This window comes from Felis catus, chromosome D2, assembly GCF_018350175.1.
Source record: "Felis catus isolate Fca126 chromosome D2, F.catus_Fca126_mat1.0, whole genome shotgun sequence".
NCBI lineage: Eukaryota > Metazoa > Chordata > Mammalia > Carnivora > Felidae > Felis > Felis catus.
This window is the reverse complement of record NC_058378.1, coordinates 61,570,856-61,594,226: the sequence shown is the minus strand read 5'-3', so window position 1 is coordinate 61,594,226 and position 23,371 is coordinate 61,570,856. Positions and strand designations below refer to the sequence as shown.

The 23,371-nt window shown below is 54.4% G+C and overlaps 2 protein-coding genes across 3 annotated transcripts; both read left to right on the top strand.

Moving 5' to 3' along the window:
• Nucleotides 1–1,020: 1,020 nt before the first annotated feature.
• CALHM3 (calcium homeostasis modulator 3) lies at nucleotides 1,021–8,014 on the top strand. 2 transcript variants are annotated; one of them, XM_045041038.1, is made up of 4 exons: nucleotides 1,021–1,111; nucleotides 2,012–2,431; nucleotides 3,959–4,214; nucleotides 7,039–8,014. In XM_045041038.1, the coding sequence occupies exons 2-4, from the start codon at nucleotides 2,145–2,147 to the stop codon at nucleotides 7,537–7,539; spliced, it is 1,044 nt and encodes a 347-aa protein (XP_044896973.1). In that variant the 5' UTR covers nucleotides 1,021–1,111; nucleotides 2,012–2,144; the 3' UTR covers nucleotides 7,540–8,014. The 2 variants fall into 2 exon arrangements, with proteins under 2 accessions (XP_044896973.1, XP_044896974.1); XM_045041039.1 differs by lacking the exon at nucleotides 1,021–1,111 and having other exon boundaries at nucleotides 1,926–2,431.
• Nucleotides 8,015–18,762: 10,748 nt separating this feature from the next.
• Nucleotides 18,763–22,256, top strand: CALHM1 (calcium homeostasis modulator 1). The gene is made up of 2 exons (XM_003994382.5): nucleotides 18,763–19,410; nucleotides 21,771–22,256. The coding sequence occupies exons 1-2, from the start codon at nucleotides 18,859–18,861 to the stop codon at nucleotides 22,254–22,256; spliced, it is 1,038 nt and encodes a 345-aa protein (XP_003994431.2). The 5' UTR covers nucleotides 18,763–18,858.
• The last annotated feature ends 1,115 nt before the right edge of the window (nucleotides 22,257–23,371 follow it).

Below are 23,371 nucleotides of genomic sequence, written 5' to 3'. Positions count from 1 at the left end.
GAAAAAGAAACAAGGGTGGTGAGTGCGGCTGCAGTACTTGGGGTGAGCGCCATGGAGACGGGAGGGTTAGGCTGGGTCTCTGAGGAAGGATACAGAAGGACACTAACCTCACGTGCCCTACGGGGTTGGCGTAAAGTTGCATTCATGACCATGAGGACCCTGGGTCTGAGGAAAGGACAACAAAGCTGATGGATGCACTTGACTAAGGCCATCACTTGGAGCCCAGGGGGAACCACTGGTCCAGGCTGGACAGAGCAGGGCACAGTGGGATCAGGACCAACCAGTCCCTAAGGTTTTTCTTTATCTCAGAAGTCACCCTGGGCTGAGTGAGGAAGCCAGAGAGACAAAGATTGAGGAGAAGCCTAAGTAGCTGGGGTCTGGCCACCTCACCCACCGAGGCCCAGGCTCCAGGCCCAAGGACCACTGATCTGGGACCCCAGGAACAGACCCATGGGCTCCTCTGACAGCCTCGCTCCTCCCCCCAAGCTGGGCTGCCAATGTCAGAAGTGGGGGTCAGTAGGACAGCTACAGGGTGGAAGCAGGCAAGGAAAAGGGAAAGATAGAAAGAAGAGGCAGCAACAGTGAGAGACAGAGACAGAAAGACCCCCAGAAAGACACAGAGGGACACAAAGAGTCACACACACACACACACACACACACACACACACACAGCATGGTAGAATCAGAGAGAGACAGAGACAGAATGAGAGACAGAGAGAGAAAGGGAGAGAGACAGAGATTAGGGCAGGACCCACATTCTACTCATTGGCTTCCTAGGAGCAAACAGAGAGGCAGGTGCAGGCCAAGTGGCCGGCAGAGAGGACAGAGCCTGAGATGAAATGAGGGCTTCTGGGCATCACTATCCCAGAGAACAAACACTTGCTGTCACTGGCTATGCACGCAGCACCGTGCTAGACGCTGCATAGAACCAGTTGTAGTCCAGATCCCTGCCCTGATTGGGAGATCCACACCCCACCCCTGAGGAAGATCAATAACAGGCCGAGGCAGCCATTCAGGGGCCAGAGGGGAGGTAGAGGCTCCCACAGGGCTGAGGTCACCAGGGGTGGGGCTTGGTGACCGGGCTGCGTTTGAGCTGCCTCTTGAAGAGCAGGTGAGAGGAAGGGGCAAGGGTGTCGGGTGGGGAGGATGTGGAGGTAGGAAGGCACATCTGGGTACAATTAGGAGGGCCTTGAATGCCAAGCTAAGGAAGCTGAGGGAGCCCCTGGTCACACTTGAGCAGGTGAGTGATGTAGGAGAGTTGTGCTTTAGAGATACCTGGGCCGGTCGGGTGCCAGACCTGGGGACAGTGGAATAAAATGGAAAAGAAGGTGGCAGGCATCCACTGACTCCTCCAGTCCCCTCTCACGACGCCTCCTGTCTGATGCTACAGTCCAGCAACCCCACACTGCTGGCCCACACCAGGCTGCTTCTCACCTCCATGCCTTTGCCCATACGGGACCCTCTGCGAGGAAGGCCTTCCCCTTCCAGAAGCCCTAACCCAGCAAACGTTAAAACACGGTTTGGGCTCTTCTCAAGGGTCTTCTCTTCCAGGCAGTCTTCAGGCAGGGTGAGGCGCCCCCTGGCTCCTCCCAGCGTGAAAGCCAACATGAAATCTACCTGGACTCAGCGGAGCCCAATCGTGTTTTTGACTAAGTCCGGAAAATATAATTGGCCTCATCGGCACTGTTGCCTTACCACGCCCAGAATTTGCCTGTCCCCCACACAAAGCCCCACCAGCTGTCAGGCTTAGTATCCAAACCCTGAAGAGAGGAAGGAATGGGCTGGGGAGGGTGGAGTGACATTTGCCTAAGGGTGCTTTGAGCTGGCAGTGACTTCCCTCCAGAGAGGAGGGGAGTGGCACTGGGGCACAGCCGGGACTGGAGCTGGGGCGGGGGAGGGGGGGGGGCGCTTTGCGGAGAGAGCCTGCGACTGCCTCACATCTTTAGCGTCTTTGGAGGGACACCAGAGGCTGGGCTGGGGGCTGAACGTCACCCCCTCCTTGTCCCCTCAGGCCTTTGGAAGAGAAGACCCTCCTCTGCACCCCAGGCTTGCCCCTAGAGTGGCCTGGGTTTGGCCAGGAAGGTGGCCGAAGCCTCGCTGCTACCCCCCGACCCGCAGCTGCCCACCGCCCCCGGGCCAGAGCCATGGAAAAGTTCCGTGTGCTTTTCCAGCACTTCCAGTCCAGCTCGGAGTCAGTGATGAATGGCATCTGCCTGCTGCTGGCCGCGGTCACCGTCAAGCTGTACTCCTCCTTCGACTTCAATTGCCCCTGCCTGGCGCGCTACAATGCCCTCTATGGCCTGGGCCTGCTGCTGACACCCCCACTTGCCCTTTTCCTCTGTGGCCTCCTTGCCAACCGGCAGTCCGTGGTGATGGTTGAGGAGTGGCGCCGGCCCGTGGGGCACCGGAGGAAGGACCCTGGCATCATCAGGTACGGTCTCACACCACCCAGCTACCCCTGGGCACGGTCAGGGGTCTCCCCCCTCAGACGCTGCCGGTGACTCCCCAGGCCCGATGATCCTCCTGGCTCCCCCACCCACCCCCAAACAGGGAAACATCAACCCACAGAGACTCACTAGCCAGTTTCCGGTGTGGAAACGGATGTTTCCGTTCCTGTCATTTGTCGCCCTTCTACGGCCAGTGCAGGATTCCTAAGAATTGCCCGGGTCACGTCTGTTCTCTGGCCACGAGTTACAACTTCGCACATACGTGAAGGGCCATCTCGTGACACGCACAGCCAGTGCTCACATGTGGTAGGAGGCGTGACCGGCTGCAAGGCTGCATTCCGTCTCCTGTAAGTCCTCCGGGGGCAAGGACCTCACCTTTTGTACCGCGGTGTCCTCAAAGCCTTGCACCTGCTTGGTGCCGTATATCAAAACCCGTCGATGGAAGTCTGTAACAAGTCCTCAGTTCCACCTTCTGACCACACCGCCCCCAGAAAACGCCAGAGCCACCCTTATCTACGATGTATTTATAATTCCCTGCTGGGTAGGCCATGCCCACATATACACAGCCCAGCATATGTCATTTCATGCTTTGTATACAGTCCAAGTCAGAGACAGCACCTGCCTGCTGTGCACAGGGGCCCCTGCTTCGGGGTGCCTGGGGATCTGTGCTCCCGGTGATTCTGCCACGCGGGGAGGGTCATACGCATAGCTGTGCCCTTTGCCTTTTCCTCCAGGACCCAGTGAATACAGCTCCACTGGGCTTTTGTCCCGTGACCCACACGCAACCTCCCGAAGGGCAGAAGGGCAGAAGAGACCCTTTGGGGACAGAGAGAGGGTGGGCTTCTGGACCTGGAGGGGGGTGTGCGAGGCGCTGCCTCTGGAAGCGTTATTGGGTAGGGCTGTCCTACTTTAGGTTCCCCCACAAAAGCAGCTCTGGGGAGAGTGTGGTACTGAGTGGGTAACTGGGGTCATTCCTTCTGGGGACCTTCTGAGAACGCGGATTGTCCCGATGAGAATCTAGGGTCTTTACCCACCAGGCCTGTCACTGTGGCTTGAAGGTTGGTTGGGGTTGTTAACTCTCCTGGCTTTCAGCTTTCCGCTCTGGGAGCAGAGACTCCTCCGAAGCCCTTGGGCAGAGCCTGGCAGGTAGTCGAGATCAGACACCAGAGGAAAGGAACTACTCACTAAAGATGTTAGTGCCTCCGGCGAGGGCAGGGCACCAACAGAGCCTGCTACAAGGCCTAGAGTAGGAGGCACAAGAGCTTCCCAGCGTTTCAGTCCCAGGACTGCTGGCCGGGACTTTCCTGACCTCCCGGGGCCCCAGCCCTCCTCCCTCCCCGCCCTCTGCTGCTGGGACCTCTGCAGGGGGAGCTGCAGCCATTTCTTTGATGTAACCTCAGCAGGCATTTCCCAGCCCTCCTGGGAAGTCCATCCTGGCATCTCTCCTGTAGCCTTCCTGCTGCAGCTGAGTTCCAGCTGCCTCTGCGACCCCTCCCTTCCTCTGTCCCTAGGTATATGTGCTCCTCTGTGCTGCAGCGAGCGCTGGCTGCCCCCCTTGTCTGGATCCTCCTGGCCCTCCTCGACGGGAAGTGCTTCGTGTGTGCCTTCAGCAGCTCCGTGGACCCCGAAAAGTTTCTGGACTTTGCCAACATGACCCCCAGCCAGGTGCAGCTTTTCCTGGCCAAGGTGCCCTGCAAAGAGGATGAGCTGGTCAGGGACAGCCCCGCGAGAAAGGCAGTGTCTCGCTACCTACGATGCCTGTCACAGGTAATTCGGGTGGTTCTCTCCCAGCCCCAGAAAATATCCCGCGTTGGTTCGGAGGGCTGTGGGGTGAGGAGGTACACATGGTTTCCTGTGGCCCCTCCCCACTGCTAGAAACACAACTAAGGAGCAGGTGGTCCCCAGAAGGATTAGGAGCGTGATCCACATACAGGACACTTGTTGGGCCTTAAGAAGTGGGCACTTTGCCTTCAATGCCAACTCACCCCAGGGCAGACACCAGGTTCCCGTACCCTCCAGGAGTCAGCTAGTTCCATCCCCAGGAGTCTAGATGACAGGAAAGCACTGGAGATACACTGCTCCGCCCTGCCCCACCCCCACCCCATACACACGTTCTTCCCACCCCTCAGAAATAATACTAATCACCATTTATTGAGCACTTATGTGTCAGGCACCGTGTTAAGTATGTCATGTGCATTAGTTCACTTAATTCTCAGAACCCTATGAGGAGGGTGCAATCCTTATCAACCCGTTTCACAGATGAGGAAACTAAGCTTCTGGGAGTTTAGTTCACAGGTCCAAGCCGCACAGCTCCTAAGAGGCAGGGCAGGGATCTGAAGCGCCGTCACACCTCTGAACCACCTCCCTGCAATGCAGGCCCTCCCCCAGATGCCTGGTTCCCCACACTGGCACCCACTCCTTCACCCTGGAGGCAGACCCCAGTCCCACCCCTAGCCCAGACTCCAGATTCCACCACCACCTCTCCCAGAGCCCCAGTTGGGCTGTGTTCCCCCCAAAAGCATTTACATGAACGCACGACATACAACGCATCACTGGGGCTACAGGGAATAAAAACACAAACAAGCCCTTTGTGAGAACCAAGGCGGACTCATGGCAAATGCAGGTCAATGCATGATGGAGAGGGGACCAGTACTCAGGACACATTTGATCCAGGGTCACACTCTACCTTGGCCTCATTACTCCCCCTCTGGGTCTCCGTCTCTCCTATAGTTGATTCAGTCCCCTCCACGTGGATGGGCCCTGCAGGCTTAAATTCTCTGGGCTCTTGCTCGTTCACAGGAAAGAGTGTAGAACTTGCAATCAGACCAGGGTTTGAGTCCTGACTCAGATGTAGGCTATCAGGCACATTAAATGTTCCTTGTGTGTAAAACGCTCACACGACTATTTTACACTGGTAGGTGGAAGGGAGGATCCTGAGAGAGGCCAAATAAGAGGGCTGTGTAAACCACATCCACAAATGATAAGGATTCAAATATGTCTTTGTGGCTTAGAGGAGTGATTTCTCTGCCTGCCCCAGGAGCACACGGTTTCTCTGTGTGTCTTAAGTGAGGCCTTGGAGAGACTAAAGCTTTCGGTGGGCAGAGAGGAGGGAGAGGTGCCAGGCCAGTGTGGGATCCAGACTCAAGGAACTCTTCAAATTTTCCTCACACTTGTCCTAGAACACTGCTCCCTGTTCATATCCTATATAAATTTACTCATCCTTCACATCTCAGCCTCAATCTCACTACTCCCTAAGCCCTCAAGTTCAGGTTGGGTTTCCCTCCTCTGTATTCCCATGACCCCCTATACATCCCAGAACATGGCATTCAGCCAATCTATCACCAATTTCATTGTTTCCTCCACAAGTGTGCATTCTATGAGAGCAAAGACTGGGTCCCCAGTGCCTCTCCCAAAATATAGGATGGGTGGCTGCATAGATGCGATGGATAAGCATGTGTGAGGACTGATGAAGGACTGGATCAAAAAACAAAAGGATGATGGATGGATGGATGGATGGATGGATGGATGGGTAGGTGGGTGGATGGATGGATGGTGGATGGGATGATAGTGGGTTGATGGATGAACAGATGGATGGTGGGTAGATGGGTGGATGGTGGGTGGGTGGGTAGATGGATGGGTGGTGGGCGGATGGATGGATTGATGGGAATGTAAGGGAGGCAAAATTTTGCCTCCACCCATCTTAGGTTTTCAACTGACACTCTTTCAAAAGACAAATTAACAGAAGGAAAACACGATTTATTAATCTGTGCAGTGCACATCACGTGGAAGAAACCTAAAACAAAGAAAGAGTAACTCAAAGTGGTGGCTTAGAACTTCAACTTATCTAGCATCTTCAACAAAGAGCAATACCTTTGTAGAGCAACGGCAGGACAAAGGAGAGCCACGTTAGTCTCCAAGGGCAGAAACTGTGGGAAAGTAAACACATGAGAGGAAACTAGTGGAGTAAGGTTTGTTGGCAGATTTCTTCTGGTGCTGTCTCCGGGCTGATAAGAGTTGTCTCCCAGTAAAAGGAGAATGTATTTCCTGCCTTTAGGCAGAAAAGAGAAGGGTCGAGAGAGCTGTTCCTATGTTGCTCCTTCTTAATTGTCTTCGTTCAAGATACTTTTGGTGTCAAAGAGGCATATGTTGGGGTGACATATTCTGGTTTCCTTCCAGAGGAACGTTTGGAGGATGAACGGTGGGAGGGTGGATAGACAAACGGAAGAAAGGGTGAGCGTACGGGAACATGAATGGATGGGCAGGAGGACGTATGACGCACAGATGGAAGGACAGTCGCAAGGATGGCTGGATGGGAAGCTGACAGGTACATAGCCAAGTAAGAGATCGATGACTGGATGGATGGGCAGAGAAATAGTTGGACAGACGGATGGATGCAAGAATGAGATCGAACGGAAGCGAGGACGGGTGGAGGTGGTTGGAAGGACGGATGACTAAATGGGAACACGGACAGATTTGGGGAGAGATGGGGGGTAAGTAAAGGGAGAGACTTTGGAACACCCTTGCCACACTGTATAGCACCTGGCCTCTCTTCGCCCAACCTGGTGCCCCTCCCCTCGCCCCTCCCCTCCAGGCCATCGGCTGGAGTATCACCCTGCTACTGATCATCCTGGCTTTCCTGGGCCGCTGCCTGAGGCCCTGCTTCGACCAGACGGTCTTCCTGCAGCGCAGATACTGGAGCAACTACGTGGACCTGGAGCAGAAGCTCTTCGACGAGACGTGCTGTGAGCATGCGCGGGACTTCGCGCACCGCTGCGTGCTGCACTTCTTTGCCAACATGCAGAGCGAGATGCGGGCACGGGGGCTGCGCCGGGACACCGCGGACAGGGACCCCGAGCCCCCCGTGACGCCCGGGCCCCAAGATGGCCTGGACGGCAGCGGAAGCGGGAAGGCCCACCTGCGTGCCGTTTGCAGCCGGGAGCAGGTGGACCGCCTCCTGAGCACCTGGTACTCCAGCAAACCGCCACTCGACCTCCTGGCATCCCCTGGGATCTGGGGGGGGAGGGGAGGGCTCAACCACCGCGCCCTCACGGTGGCCCCAGGCACCAGGCTGTCCCAGCACACCGACGTGTAGGGACCCCAGCAGTGTCCCCTCGTGGAGTGCCCGCACTGAAAACGGTCTGGGGGATTTCCAGGCGGTGCTGACCCCAAGGCAGGGCAACCTAACCCTTGCTGGCCTCCTTCCCCCAAACAGCCCAATCTCTGGCCTAGTTTCAGGGTGTGGCCTCCCGTGTGCTCCAAAGCAGGGCTTCACAAACTTCAGTGAGCTCACTGTTCACCTGGGCTCTTGTCAAATGCAAATTCTGATTGAGTGCATCCAGAGCTGGGTCTGAGATTGCATTTCTATCTTGCTCCCAGGCCACACTGACACGTGTGAACTAGAGAGAGCCTAATAGAGCTAAGTAGCAAGAGTCTAAATAGATCCGCCATGAATTCTGGGTCCTAGATGTCCAGATTCTAAATTTAAAAATAATAATAACATTGGGGCGCCTGGGTGGCTCAGTCAGTTAAGCGTCCGACTTTAGCTCAGGTCATGATCTCACGGTTAGTGAGTTCGAGCCCTGCATCAGACCCCGCTTCAGATTCTGTGTCTCCCTCTCTCTCTCTGCCCCTCCCCTGCTTGTTCTCTCTCTCTCTCTCTCTCTCAAAAATGAATAAACATTAAAAGATAATAATAATAATAATATAATAACATCTAACATGCTTAAATGGTACTACATGGCAGGCGTTGTTCTTACATATACAGCTCATTTAATACTCATGATAACCTAATGAAGTAGGAAGATTATTAGCCCCATTTTAGAGGAGCAAACTGAGGCCTAAAGAGGTTGAGTTGCCTGGGGCCATCCATGTAGGGGCTGGAATTTTATCCCAGAAGTCTGGCTGCTACATAGAGTCTAAGCTGCTGTATTCCTCGACTCTCTAAATAGTTTGTGTGTTTGTTTTCAGCGCTCTGGCTGGGTTTCCTGCAGCTTCCACCAAGTTTGTCTGAGTAAGCACTAGCAAGCTCCAGATGTGTGGTATACGGACCAGATCTGAAAATCAGGGTGGGGGTGGACCCGGACACCCCCACGCTGAACATGCACCCCAGGTGATTCGATTAAGTTGCAATGTTTAAGAACTTCTGCCCTAAGTTTGAGTATGGAGTCTGGCTGGCAAGGAAAACCCTTGAAACACCAGGGTTAAATCTTGCTAGAAGTGCCACTCAGTCTCTGGCGGCCCAAACAGGAAAGATTGGGGAAGATCTAGCCTGTGAGCTCCTCTGGGCTTCTGCCCCTCCCTGATGACTCATTCATTGCACACACACACACACACACACACACACACACACACACTCACACACACGCACGCACTCACTCATTCACACATACGTACACATCCTGCTAATGCCTCCATCAGCACAGATGGTGACCACAGACATGCAAACTTGGGTTCACCCCATGCTTTTCTGGTCTCAGGGCCTGGGGGATCATGCAGGGGCCCCTGGATGTGCCCTGGAGCCCAGCCCCCTCCGTATCAGGCAATCTCTGTTTTCCTGGGTTCTTGCCAAGAGACTCGTATGAGCAGACAATCCCTGCAGCTCAGCCTACCCACATCTACCACGCTGTGGTCAGGCCATGCAAATGTTTGAAATGGAGCATGATTCAGCAAGAGTGTTAGCAGGGATTGGGTGGGGAGGAAAGGTGGGAGATCTTAGAGATGGCCCAGTCAGTACAGTGAGCTCTCAGCTCAGGTAAGCGGGCTCAGGGACCCCACTTTGGGCTGCAAGGAAGCAGCATTTGGCACAGTGAAAAGCCACCGACTGTAATCAATACCCCCGCCTTCTTACACTATGCACTTACAGAACACCTACTGCCTAGATAGCATTGTGTCAGGGAATAGGGAAGAGAAAATACACAGATGATATGCCCTGCCCTCAAGGAGCTCACTGTCTAATAGGGGGACAGAAACGGGTACAGAAATAATTATAATCCAAAGCAAAAGACATAAGTGATATGACAGAGGCAAGCCGTGTGCCACAGAGATTTAGCATGGAGAAGAATGGCTCCGAGCTGGGGGATCAGGGAAGGCTTCATTTGAATGGGTCTGGAAGGAGAGGGAGGGTTGTGACAAGCGGAGCCAGAGACGGGAGTGGGACCGCAGGGCACCTACAGGGAGGAAACAGCAAGAACAAAGGTAAAGAACTGGGAAAGGGGCAGCATATGTTTCATTTATTCATTCAACAAACATCGATGGAATACCTAGAGTGCCAGAGAGCAGGACGCACGGAGAGGCAGGGTTCTATCTTAATGGCGCTTCCAGTCTGGAAAGGAGCTATGACGCAAGCTAGGGAGCAAACAAGCAAAGGGAGCAGTGTGCAGTCCAAGCTGGCAAAAATGAAGGACCGGGCGGGGGGCTGAGGAGCCCGCTTCCAGTGAGCCCCACCAAGAGTTGCTCCCTGAGCCCTGCATCCAGTGACAGAGTCTCTGGATCAGCGCTGGACAGTCCTCAAATGTGTCCCTGCCCTCTGAGGCCCCCAAACGCTGTGCTTTCCAGCCCAAACCTCTTTGCCATTGTCCGTCCACCATTTGCTCACATCCCCTGAGAGGGAGATGCCTGGAGCAGTGTGTGCCACCCCACCAGGGAGTGAAGGACACGGCTGGAAGCCTCCCGCCTGCTCCTAAAGACCCTCGCCTCCCAGGACAGCAGCCGTCATGGGCGCCCAAGCTCATTCCCCAAGCCCCAGCCAACTCTTGGTGATAGCCCTCCTGACCACACCCTATACATAGGGCCTCTCTTCTGGGAGACACAGTGGCCAGCGGGGCAAGGCAGAAATGTACTAGAAGTGTGAGCTGGGCCTGGACAGCTGCAGTTCTGCGCGAGAAGGGGAAGACGGCAGGAGGTTTAGGCCAGGACTTTGGCTTGACCCTGCAGGTAACTGGACATGAAAGGCAAGTGTGTACAAAAGCAAGGTCAGGAGGAAGGACATGGCAGTGATGTTTGAAGCTGCAGGAATGGGGAGGCCCAGCAAGAGAGAGGCTTAAGTGAGAAGAGGAAGGACCAAGACCTGTAGAGCTTTGGAGGAGAAAGAGGAACAATCACGGGCGAAGAGTCCAGAAGGATGCCAGGGAGGCATGAATTCCAAGACGGGGGGAGGAGAAGCAATAAATTCTGAGCTTCAGAGAGACCCAGGACTGGGAGGATTGAGGGAAAATCATTGGGTCTTGGTAACTGTTCAGGACAGAAAGCTTCTCACCCAGGGAGGTGTCCTGGTGAAGAGATGGGTGGGTTTCTGTAAGATTCCTGTAAATCCCTGGGCATGTGCCCCCCACGCCCCCAGGGTTATAAAGAACAGGTGGGAGGTTTGGGGCCTGCCTGTTTTAGGTTACTGATACAGGAGGGACCTTCAGCACCCATGTATAGGGAAGGGCACCAGGACCCCAAAGTACAAGGAGAGCAAAGCATGTCCACACTAAAATGCAGCCACTTTCCAGGGTCTCACAGAAGGTAAGGGAGTTTTCTGCTGAGAGGCCAGCTCTGCCCAGGCCTTTGAGGCCAAATGAAATGACGGCCCCTTGCCTCTGCTTGATCTGCTCTTCAGGAGAAGGGCAGAGAGGGCTGTAGGGTGGGGACAGTGTCCCTAAGGATCTAGAGAAAAGCAATGGGAGATGGTCCGAAACGGCAGAAGGTAGCAGAGCGGAAGTGACGCTGGTTGTTACCATGGTAGTGAGTTTTGAATGGGCCCAGCCCCTCCTGCCCACCGCTCCCACCCAGCCAGCCACCCTTCACATAAAGGAGGAACTACTCTTTAGCCCTCCCCACTCTGCTCACAGAACCCAACCCTGGCAGCAAGCCCAGAGCCAGAGTGGCAGGACTGTCTCCTATTTGGGTCTGAATTCCTGCCTCCTCTCAAAGTTACCTGGGTCCAGGGCTCACTTCTTTCCTGTATTCATTTATTCGTGTATTTATTCATCCAGCACGTAGTAACTGAGCACCTACTAAACCAGGCACACTGTGTCAACCATTGGGAGCACAGACGTGAACAAAAGAGGTGTGGGCCTTGGACATTTATGGTCCAGTGGGAGCCCCAGATATTAAATAAACCCGCCCCTCCAAAACAAGGAACTCCAGTTGTAATCAGTGCTGGGAAAGGGAAAGGGCAGTACATCCAGGAGGCTGGAAAGCCTCTATCAGCAGAACTGTCTAAGCTAAAGGTTCAGGAACGTCTCTGAAGACGGACCATTAAGCTGAGGTCTTTTTTTTTTTTTTAAGTTTATTTATTTTGATAGAGGACAGCACGCATGTGGGAGCTAGGGAGGGGCAGAGAGAGAGAGAGAAAATCCCAAGCAGGCTCCCCACTGTCAGCACGGAGCCCAATGCAGGGCTCGAACCCACAAACCATGAGATCATGACCTGAGCCAAAGTCAAGAGTCGGATGCCACCCAGGCACCCCTAAGCTGCGGTCTTAAGGATAAACAGAAATTTCTCAGGTGAAGGGTAGGAGAAGCATTCGGGGAAGGCACACCGCACATGCAAAGGTTGTGAGATGAGGAGGGATTTATCCTGTCTGAGGAACTGAAAGCAGGCAAGCGAGCTGGAGAGTAGGTATTGGGAGCAGAGTGGCCCCGGGCCCAGCTCCCACATGGGCATGCAGAGCCTGTTAAGGATTTGTTTACTTCAGTCATTGAAGGGAGTTAAGAATGTGGTCATATAATCAGATGTCCACTCTTTAAAAATCACACTGTCTGCAGCCTGAGAATAGCTTGATAGGGGCCAGCGTGCACTTCAGAAGGAGGCAAGAGCTAGGGGAACCTGGATTAGGGTGGAGATGAGCAGAAATAGGTTGGAGGTATTTAGAACTCTGGGTGTTCTTGTTTGTCAGTGTCCTGCTTAAAATGCAATGCGTAGGGGCGCCCGGGTGGCTCAGTCGGTTAAGCGTCTGACTTCGGCTCAGATCATGATCTCGCGGTTCGGGAGTTCGACCCCTGTGTCAGGCTCTGTGCTGACAGCTTGGAGCCTGGACCTGCTTTGGATTCTGTGTCTCCCTCTCTCTCTGACCCTCCCCTACTCGCGCTCTGTCTCTGTCTCTCTCTCAAAAATAAATAAACATTACAGAAAGTTTTAGAAAAGGGAAGAAAGCCAGCAAAAGGTGGGGAGCCAGCCAGTCACTGCTGTGAACAACTCTGGGAGCCACGTGCAGGAGTCATCCCAACCCAGACGGGAAGGAGTGGAGTGTTTATTACCAATTACCAACAGTCATTCACTGGGACACTAACTCAGGTACCTCCAGCTTGCCTTGGGCCAGTGTCCCGGGTGTGCTATGAGCAGCCTTCAGAATGTGGAAGGGAATGCTGACAAGGCCGGGTGGGGCCCAGAGGCGCGTGTTACACCTTGTCCAGGGTCCAAGAGACAAAAAGAAAAAGAGCAGGAAGAGTGGTAAGAGGTGGGGGTTGGGGGGGGTTCTATGCCAGAACTCAACCATGCGGCTCCAACCTGCCTGCAACATGGGCTGGGGATTGTGAGGAAGCACATAGACTGTCTGATGAGCGCTACTGGTTTCTGCCACAATATACAACCTTCGATACAGTTTAGCTGATGCAGAAGAGAGTGGCATTATATCCTTCTTAGGTAAAGGCGTTATACCTCTGATAACACAGCTGACAGTCCTTGAGCTGCTTCGGCAGCCACATGTCGCTGATGGTCCCTGCCTCCTACACGGCCCTGTTCTCTGGGTACTCCCATGGCTGCTGGTTGAGGGCAATGCCCACTTGACCACCACACGCTCGTGCTCTCCCACGCAAATTGGGCATTTCCCTAGAGGGACAGCACCCGCTCCCCACAGGCCCCCTTTGCATGCTGCTTTTCATGACACGCTTAACTCTTCCAAGCTGGAGGGGACCCACCGGCACTGGTGGGTGCCAGGACCACTCCTGAAGGCTGGAGGCGAAGGGGCCAGTGCACATCCCACAGTGGTGGCCATGGGTGAGTTTGCCGCCCAAGGCATCAAAAAGTTCGGGGCGCCTGGGTGGCGCAGTCGGTTAAGCGGCCGACTTCAGCCAGGTCACGATCTCGCGGTCTGTGAGTTTGAGCCCCGCGTCGGGCTCTGTGCTGACGGCTCAGAGCCGGGAGCCTGTTTCCGATTCTGTGTCTCCCTCTCTCTCTGACCCTCCCCTGCTCATGCTCTGTCTCTCTCTGTCTCAAAAATAAATAAACGTTAAAAAAAAAAAAAAAGTTTGAGCAGGGTCATGATACCCTGCTTTCCATTTACACCCAGTCACACTCTGGGGGGTTACAGGGAAGAGGTGCAGAAGACACAAAACACTGCTGAATGCACTACCAAAGACCCCAACCGCAGCAGATAAGAGTAACGGACCCCCGAAGTCTACCTCCTGATCTCTGGAACTTGTGAGTGGGTTACCTGCAAATGGGACTTTGCAGATGTGATTGTGCTAACAATTTTGAGATGGGGAGACTATCCTGGATTAGTCAGGATTACCCATGCGCTCAGTGTTCTTAGAAGAGGGAGGTGGGATGGTCAGAGGCAGAGGAGAAGTGACGACAGAAGCAGAGGCTGGAGGGACATGGGTTTGTGAGCGGGGGAATGTGGTTATCTTCTCCAAGCTGGGAAAGGCCAGGAAATGGATTCTTCCCGGGAACACAACTGCCAACCCCTTGATTTTTAGCCTGTTGTGACCCATTTCAGACTCCTGACCTCCCAGAACTGTGAGAAAATAAAACTTGTGCTGTTTTAAGCCAATAAACTTGTGGTCATTTTCTACAGCGGTAATAGGAAACAAATAGAGATTTTCAAAATGCACTACTGAAGCTCAAGTACAGAGCTAATAATTATTACCATTCCAAGGTTATTATAAGGGTCATTTGCCACTCCACTCCCACCTGCAGTATCTCCCAGAATCCCCACGACAGCCTGAGCGGTAGGCTCTTTACTTGTCCCCATTCCACAGACAAGAACATTGTGGCACCCAGAGGTTAAATTACCTGCCCGAGGTTCCTGGCTGGTACATGGCAGGGTTGAGACTTGAACCCAGGCCATTGGATAGGTTGCTTCTTAACCACCCTGTAACATGGTTTCTTGACTGTTCAGCAAAAGAAACAATGAGTGAATGGGCAGGGCGTTGAAGTGGACGTGAGTGGGCAAGAGTGAGGGCAGATGGTATTCCAAGAGGGGGACAGCACAAGTCAAGGGGTGATGGCTAAGGAATTGCCCCCCCCCCCCGCCCATGCAGCCTTGTGTCCCCGCTGTGGTCTCTGACACAGTTCTGGCCTCACCTGGTGCTCAAGAGGCCACCTCTACCTTCTCCCTCATAGAGCACCTGCTCTGCCCCACCCTCTTTTCGAGGCTGAGAGATTCCTAATCTTCTTCCCACCCCACTGGATCAACTCACTGATAACATCGGTTCATGACACCGGGGCAAAGTGACCTCCTTCACCCATTTTATTCCACCCCCCCACCCCAAAGCTCTTTAATGATGACCTTTTCAAATGTTTGACAAATACACCCATGAAAGCCCTGACCCAAGGGGGAGTGATAAATTCCAAACGAATGTCTGATATTTAATATTTGCTTTCAATAACTGTAAACCAAATTCTGGTGATAACGAGAATAATAGATTTCGAATCCAATCAAACTGTTTCATGTCAAGTATTTTAAAAAAAAATTTTTTTTCAACGTTTTTATTTATTTTTGGGACAGAGAGAGACAGAGCATGAACGGGGGAGGGGCAGAGAGAGGGGGAGACACAGAATCGGAAACAGGCTCCAGGCTCCGAGCCCTCAGCCCAGAGCCTGACGCGGGGCTCGAACTCACGGACCGCGAGATCGTGACCTGGCTGAAGTCGGACGCTTAACCGACTGCGCCACCCAGGCGCCCCTCATGTCAAGTATTTTAAACTAATGTGCAAGTTAGAACTTGCAAAGAATGGATACAGCATGGCATGGAGTACAAAAGAGGTTCGAGCTGGTAGCCCGCTTGGGTGCCACTAAAAGGGCACATCAGCTACAAACAGGGAGCCGTGCCCACAGTAGAAAACAGAGATTCTGGCACAAAAACAGACACATAGACCAATGGAATAGAATAGAAACCCCAGAACTAGACCCACAAACGTATGGCCAACTCATCTTTGACAAAGCAGGAAAGAACATCCAATGGAAAAAAGACAGCCTCTTTAACAAAGGGTGCTGGGAGAGCTGGACAGCAACATGCAGAAGGTTGAAACTAGACCACTTTCTCACACCATTCACAAAAATAAACTCAAAATGGATAAAGGACCTGAATGTGAGACAGGAAACCATCAAAACCTTAGAGGAGAAAGCAGGAAAAGACCTCTCTGACCTCAGCCGTAGCAATCTCTTACTCGACACATCCCCAAAGGCAAGGGAATTAAAAGCAAAAGTGAGTTACTGGGACCCTATGAAGATAAAAAGCTTCTGCACAGCAAAGGAAACAAGCAACAAAACTAAAAGGCAACCAACGGAATGGGAAAAGATATTCGCAAATGACATATCGGACAAAGGGCTAGTGTCCAAAATCTATAAAGAGCTCACCAAACTCCACACCTGAAAAACAAATAACCCAGTGAAGAAATGGGCAGAAAACATGAATAGACACTTCTCTAAAGAAGACATCCGGATGGCCAACAGGCACATGAAAAGATGTTCAGCGTCGCTCCTTATCAGGGAAATACAAATCAAAACCACACTCGGTATCACCTCACGCCAGTCAGAGTGGCCAAAATGAACAAATCAGGAGACTCTAGATGCTGGAGAGGATGTGGAGAAACGGGAACCCTCTTGCACTGTTGGTGGGAATGCAAATTGGTGCAGCCGCTCTGGAAAGCAGTGTGGAGGTTCCTCAGAAAATTAAAAATAGACCTACCCTATGACCCAGCAATAGCACTGCTAGGAATTTATCCAAGAGATACAGGAGTACTGATGCATAGGGGCACTTGTACCCCAATGTTCATAGAAGCACTCTCAACAATAGCCAAATTATGGAAAGAGCCTAAATGTCCATCAACTGATGAATGAATAAAGAAATTGTGGTTTATATACACAATGGAATACTACGTGGCAATGAGAAAAAATGAAATATGGCCTTTTGTAGCAACGTGGATGGAACTGGAGAGTGTGATGCTAAGTGAAATAAGCCATATAGAGAAAGACAGATACCATATGGTTTCACTCTTAGGTGGATCCTGAGAAACTTAACAGGAACCCATGGGGGAGGGGAAGGAAAAAAAAAAAAAAAAGAGGTTAGAGTGGAAAAGAGCCAAAGCATAAGAGACTGTTAAAAACTGAGAACAAACTGAGGGTTGATGGGGGGTGGGAGGGAGGAGAGGGTGGGTGATGGGTATTGAGGAGGGCACCTTTTGGGATGAGCACTGGGTGTTGTATGGAAACCAATTTGACAATAAATTTCATATATAAAAAAAATAAAAATAAAAGAAAAAGAAAAAAAAAAAAGAAAACAGAGATTCAAGGCAGCCCTTCCGGGCTCCTGGGCTCCTACACCGCACCCCCCCCCCCAGCCTCACCCCTCTACACCTGGGGCTGTGTTTTAGGCTCTGCCGGCAGCTCAGAACCCTTGTCTACCACGCACATTGATGCTGCAGCAGATGTCTGGGGACAGACACCTCCTTGGCTGTATCTCCCTCATCCGGCTCCGCACCTGTGGCTGCACCTCTGGAGGGCCCCCTAAAAGGTCCTGCAGGTGCCACCAGCCTAGATGCTGCAGCTTGAGGACTGAGGGGAACAATATCCTTCCCTACCTGTATCCTACTTGTGATACCTAGCATTTCCATCCAAACTAGTAGAACAGGAGAACCTGACTCAGCCGGAGGAAAAAGGCAAAAATAATACTCCCCTGCCCTCTCCTTCACACCCAACCCCCACCTAGTCTGAATTCAACTCCTCCACCGACAAGCTGGGTAACCTTTAGCGAGTAACTTCACCTAAGCCTTAGTCCCCAGTTCTGTAAAATAGAGACCGTGGTACCTTTCCCATAGGATTGTGGGAGCATTACACAAGGTGATGCATGTGGCCAGACACGGAGGAAGCCCCAGGCAGTGCCAGTTCTTGTCAGTCATGCAGAGACACACAGACACAGAGACCTCTCCTATGGTCACTTGCACACATGCAGATGCACAGAGGCCCAAAGCCACAGGGAGCTCGCACATGGGCACACACAGGGACACACAGATCAGGGGGACCCATGGAGCCACTCCATCCAGGCCCTTGCTCTGCCTCAGCCCCATTTGGTTGGAGCTGGACCAGACCTGTTTTTCTGGGAGAACTGGCAGCATCAAAGGGAGCCCTTTCAGCTCTGTCCCACTTTGATATGCTGATGGAGGGGCCCTGGCCTGGCTCCCCACATACTCCACATACTTAGACTTTCATGCCACAGCGCTCCAGGCATAAAACCCCACAGCCCCACCCCTTTAATTTTTGATCTGGGGGAGTAGAGGCAGGAGGTGCAGCTGGGAAAGGAATTCTCATCCACAGTCCATAAACACACGGGCACACTCACAGCGACACAAGCAGACTGGACATAAAAGCACCTGTTTTATGCTCACAGGCATAGCGCCCTGCCCAGCAGGGAGGGGACCCAGCAACCTTGCAGATCCAAATCCTCTGACTCCAGATTCAAGGCTTTTTGCACTGTGAGAGGCTGCATTAGTCCTATCTCCACTGTCACCACCACCACTGTCACCGTCATCACCATTACCATAGCCACCATCAGCACCAACAGCATAACCGCCACAACCGTCATCCCCACCGCCATCCCCACCATCCCCACCACCATCCACCATCACTGCCATCACTACCTTATCACACATACCATCACCGTCTGAACCGACCAAGGAGCCTTCTCGAACCCTGATACAGCACAGAGGAAAGACCCAACGGGAAGGGCAGAAGGAGGGCGACACGCTTCCCAGGAGCCCAGGGGAAAAGGTCAAGAAGCTGAGGCCCTGCCACAGCCCTGCATTCTCCCAAACTCCAACCTTATTGGAGACGGTATCTTCCCAGCCTGCGTCTGAGCCTCCTTCCCCTCGCTCCTCCCACACCCACAGAGAACCGGTCTCCGTCAGGTGTGGCCCTCTTGGTTTCCCAGCGCCGGAGGCAGCTGTGGAGAGAGAAGCCCAGGAGGGGCAGGAAGGGAGGGAGGGGCAGAGCCCTGGCTGCACGCACAGGATTGGATGGCTTGTGCCCTCTCAGCCAGCCCCTGACTAGAAGGTTTCTCAAAGAGACGGTGACCTCGGCCGCTGCCCTGAGCTCTGCCCGTCTCTGCCATGAGGCGGGCACCTCCTGGGCAGAGTGGGCCACGGGGGCCATCCTGAAGCAGCGGTGAGGCGGGAGGAGGCCGTCAGGCCCCGTGAGGGGTGGGGGCGCCATGGACAAGTTCCGGATGATTTTCCAGTTCCTGCAGTCCAACCAGGAGTCCTTCATGAACGGCATCTGCGGCATCATGGCACTGGCCAGCGCCCAGATGTACTCTGCCTTCGATTTCAACTGCCCCTGCTTGCCCGGCTACAACGCAGCCTACAGCGCGGGCATCCTGCTGGCGCCCCCGCTGGTGCTCTTCCTGCTCGGCCTGGTCATGAACAACAACGTGTCCATGCTGGCCGAAGAGTGGAAGCGGCCCCCGGGCCGCCGGGCCAAAGACCCTGCCGTGCTGCGCTACATGTTCTGCTCCATGGCCCAGCGGGCCCTCATCGCTCCCGTCGTCTGGGTGGCCGTCACACTGTTGGATGGCAAGTGCTTCCTCTGTGCCTTCTGCACTGCCGTGCCCGTGACTGTGCTGGGCAACGGCAGCCTGGCGCCCGGCCTGTCCCCACCCGAGCTCGCCCGCCTGCTAGCCCGGGTGCCCTGTCCCGACATCTATGACGGCGACTGGCTGCTGGCCCGCGAGGTGGCCGTGCGTTACCTGCGCTGCATCTCCCAGGTGAGGGGGTGCCACGGCCTTGGCATGGGTCTCCCCTCACAGCCTGGGGTCCCTCTGGCAAGGCCCAATCCCTCACTTCTTGAAACGGGGCTTTCTCAGGGTACAGTCGTGTTTCTCAATGGATTGGAGCTCCCCAGACTGGGCTGGGTCTCCCCCTCAGACGGAGCTCTTTGGGACAGGGGCGTATTTTCCCAACTGAGGCCAGGACTTCTGAAGGCAGAGCCGTGTGTCTTCCCTGGATCAGCACCACCTGGGAAAAGTGATGTGGCTACCTCAGCCCAGAGTCCCGTCCTGTCTCGAGACCCCTAGAGTGGACCCAACAGCTCAGGCAGCCCCACCTTCTCCATCCTGAGCGCCGGCTTAGAAGCCTGGTGTATTTGCATCCTTTTCTTCTTCCAGGCCGGGGCGGTGGCGAGGCAGGTGGGTGGCTGGGCCATTTGGGTACATTTCCCTGGCAAATGCCCCCAGCAGGTGCCCCTCTGCTCAGGGAGTGGGATCCGAGGGTCCTGGGTCCCCTGGAAGGGAGGGTTTGGGGAGGGGATGTATTGTTGGGATGTACCCTAAAGGCAGGGGTGGAGGGCCCACTGATGGGCCAGAGCTTGGTCCTCCCCAGCCCCACTCCCTCATCCTCTGCCCCCTGGACGTCCCCCACCTAAGCCCCCAGGCCTCCCCTGCCGTCGCTGCAGCACGGGGAGGAAGCGGCAGCAGGCCCTGGCAGCAGATGGACCAGGGGCTGTCAGGGGAGGGGCAGGGGGCCGGGCCTGCCCTGCCAGGGCTAGAGAAACACTCTGCTCTGGCAAGTCCAGACCCCTGGCTCCCCATCTCCGGCCCTCCCGTGGGGCCCGTGTCACCACCACCACATGGATGTCGCACTCTGAGTGTACGAGCTCTGCTTCCCTCTCAAACCACGCCCTCCCTTGTGGACACTTGTGCCACCGTGCCAGGCCTCAGGGCCTGGGGCAACTGTCCCTCCACCCGACCTTTAAACCACTGCATCATAAACTAAAAGGTCCCCCGGGGGACATGCTTCCTGGCCTATAGACATGTTTCATCTGGCCTTCCAAGTGAATTCAAAATTCAGTTTTGGAATTGGTCTGAAAACCTCCTCTGAAAACCAGAAATTTTCCCATAAAATTCAGATTTCTGGCTTTACTTAAAACCTGAAGATATCTTGGGGCGCCTGGGTGGCTCAGTCGGTTGAGCGACCGACTTCGGCTCAGGTCATGATCTCACGGTTTGTGAGTTCGAGCCCCGCATCGGGCTCTGTGCTGACAGCTCGGAGCCTGGAGCCTGCTGCGGATTCTGTGTCTCTCTCTCTCTCTCTCTCTCTCTCTCTCTCTCTGCCCCTCCCCCACTCATGCTCTGTCTCTCTCTCTCTCTCTCTCTCTCTCTGTCAAAAATAAATCAACATTAAAAAAAAAAAAAAAACACATGAAGATCTCCAGCCCCACGGGGTGCGCATTTCCTCTTGGAGCAGCACAAGGGATGCCTGCTCCCCCCCACCAAGCACGTGCTCTGCAGCTCCCCAGCCCGTGTGTGCTCTGCCACAACACCAGCTCCAATTACAGGCACTTACCTCGCATCCTGATCCGGCCAGACACTTCTCTGTGCAGCTGGGGGCTGATCCAGAAGCCCAGGTTAGGAGAGCGTCCTGCCCCGGGCCTGACTGAACTATCAGCAGAGCGGATCTGGCACCCAAGCATCTAGGGCTCTCCAGCACAGAGTCTGAGCAACTGTCTTATTTGTCTCCGTGACCCTTGAGGGCCCAACTCAGAGCCCACACAGAGAAGCCTCGTGTAGGGCTAGCTACTGAAAGGCAGACAATGCCAGGAGCCAGAGGACAGGTACCAGACTCAGAGGACGAAGGGTCACTCTGGCCTTGGGAGGTGAACGAGGACATAGTAATAGTGGCTAACAGTTCCTGAGCGCTAAGCACGTACCAGGCTGTGTGCCGTGTATTATTACATTTAGTCCTCGCAGAAACCCTATGAGATACATACCGTCAACAACCCCATTTTAGACGTGGGGAAACTGAGGCACAGAGAAGCCAGACACCTTGCTCCTGGTCAACTGGTAAGGACTGGAGACAGGGTCCAAAGCCAGGCAGCCTAATTCCAAGGTGTGCCCAGCTAACTCCTGTGCGCTGAGTGCCAGGCCCACACGTCGGGCATTTTACTCACGTGATCCCATTTCTGTGCCCATTTGACGGAAAAGGAAATGGAGGCCAAGAGGTAAGATCATTTGCCCCGTCAGTCCTCTTTTCCCTAAAGGCGCTGACATACAGAGTGCTTTGGGGGGTTTAGCCAGGCTTGGGATGCTGGAGAGCAATGCCAGCCGACTCCCTCCTCTCTCCCCTGCAGGCACTGGGCTGGTCCTTCGTGCTGCTGACCACACTGCTGGCATTCGTGGTGCGCTCTGTGCGGCCCTGCTTCACACAGGCCGCCTTCCTCAAAAGCAAGTACTGGTCCCACTATATCGACATCGAGCGCAAGCTCTTCGACGAGACGTGCACGGAACACGCCAAGGCCTTCGCCAAGGTCTGCATCCAGCAGTTCTTCGAGGCCATGAACCACGACCTGGAATTGGGTCACGCCCACGGGGCACTGGCCACGGCCCCCGCAGGCTCGGCTGCCCCAGCGCCCCCCGAGGGTGCTGAGGAGGAGAGGGAGAAGCTCCGTGGCATCACGGATCAAGGCGCCGTGAACAGGCTGCTCACGAGCTGGCACAAATGCAAGCCGCCCCTGAGGCTGGGCCAGGAGGAGCCGCCGCCGGTGGGCAACGGCTGGGCGGGGGGCGGGCCCCGGCCTCCACGCAAGGAGGTGGCCGCCTACTTCAGCAGAGTGTGAGCTGTGGCCAAGCGGAGAGGCGAGAGAGGGGGTCTGAGCCCATGGCCTCTCAGACCCCCAAACCAGATGGGAAGATGAAGTCTGCAGGTTCTGGGCGGTAGGCCCCCGGAGCAGACCCACATGCCCGGGCATTTACCTGCCACTGAGGCAGGAAATTTGGAGCTGGACGGGGACCTTAGTCCTCCAGCTGTGACACAGCAATATGAGTCAGAAGGGCTCAGCACTGGCTCGGGGGGGGGGGGGGGGGCAACTCCCACCTGACCAGCCCCTCCCAAGCCACTTCACCCCTGCTTCGCTATCTCCTCTCGGGTTCTACAGCCATCCTTGCTCTCGATTGCTACCGTCTCTGCTCCCTTATGCGCAAGTCTCAGGGAGTGGGGAGGAGGGGGACGTCCAGTTCTCACAAAGCAGGAATCCTGATTTGGGTCAGTACCCTGAACGAGGCTGAGAGTGGGCCGTGAGGACATGGCCCACAGCCTCACCCGAGGTCGCACACCTGCAGTGCTAGGTGATGACACAAGATGCCAGAAGTTCTGTCTACTTAGGGGAAGCCAGAGTGCGTGGTCACCACAGAGGCCACCCAACAACTTGAGTATATTTATTTAGTGCTGAGCACAAGTCTTCCTGCCTTAGCCATTTGAGCTGCTGTAACAAAATACCACAGACCGAGTAGCTTATAAACAACAGAAATTTACTTCTCACACTTCTGGAGGCTGGAAGTCCAACATCACGGCACCGGCACGGTCACGTTCTGATGGAGGCCATCTTCTTTGTTCAAAGCCGGCACCTTCTCAAGGGAGCTCTCTGGAGCCTCTGGTCAAGGCACTAATCCCATTCATGAGGCTCTGCCCTCATGACTTAAGCACCTCCCAGAGGCCCCTCCCCCTAGTACCATCACCCTAGGGGGTTAAGATTGAGCACATGAATGGGGGGGGGGGAGGCACATTCAGACCATACCACCCTCCCTTGGAGGGGTCCTTGGAGACCGCCTGAACACCTCCTTCACATCCAGGTCTTGCGGAAAATCAGACCTCCCCTGAGCTCAGGCATTGAGAAAAAAAGCTGAATTTTTCCCCATTTTCTCAGAAACCCTACTCCCTGGGAAGGTGTCTCTA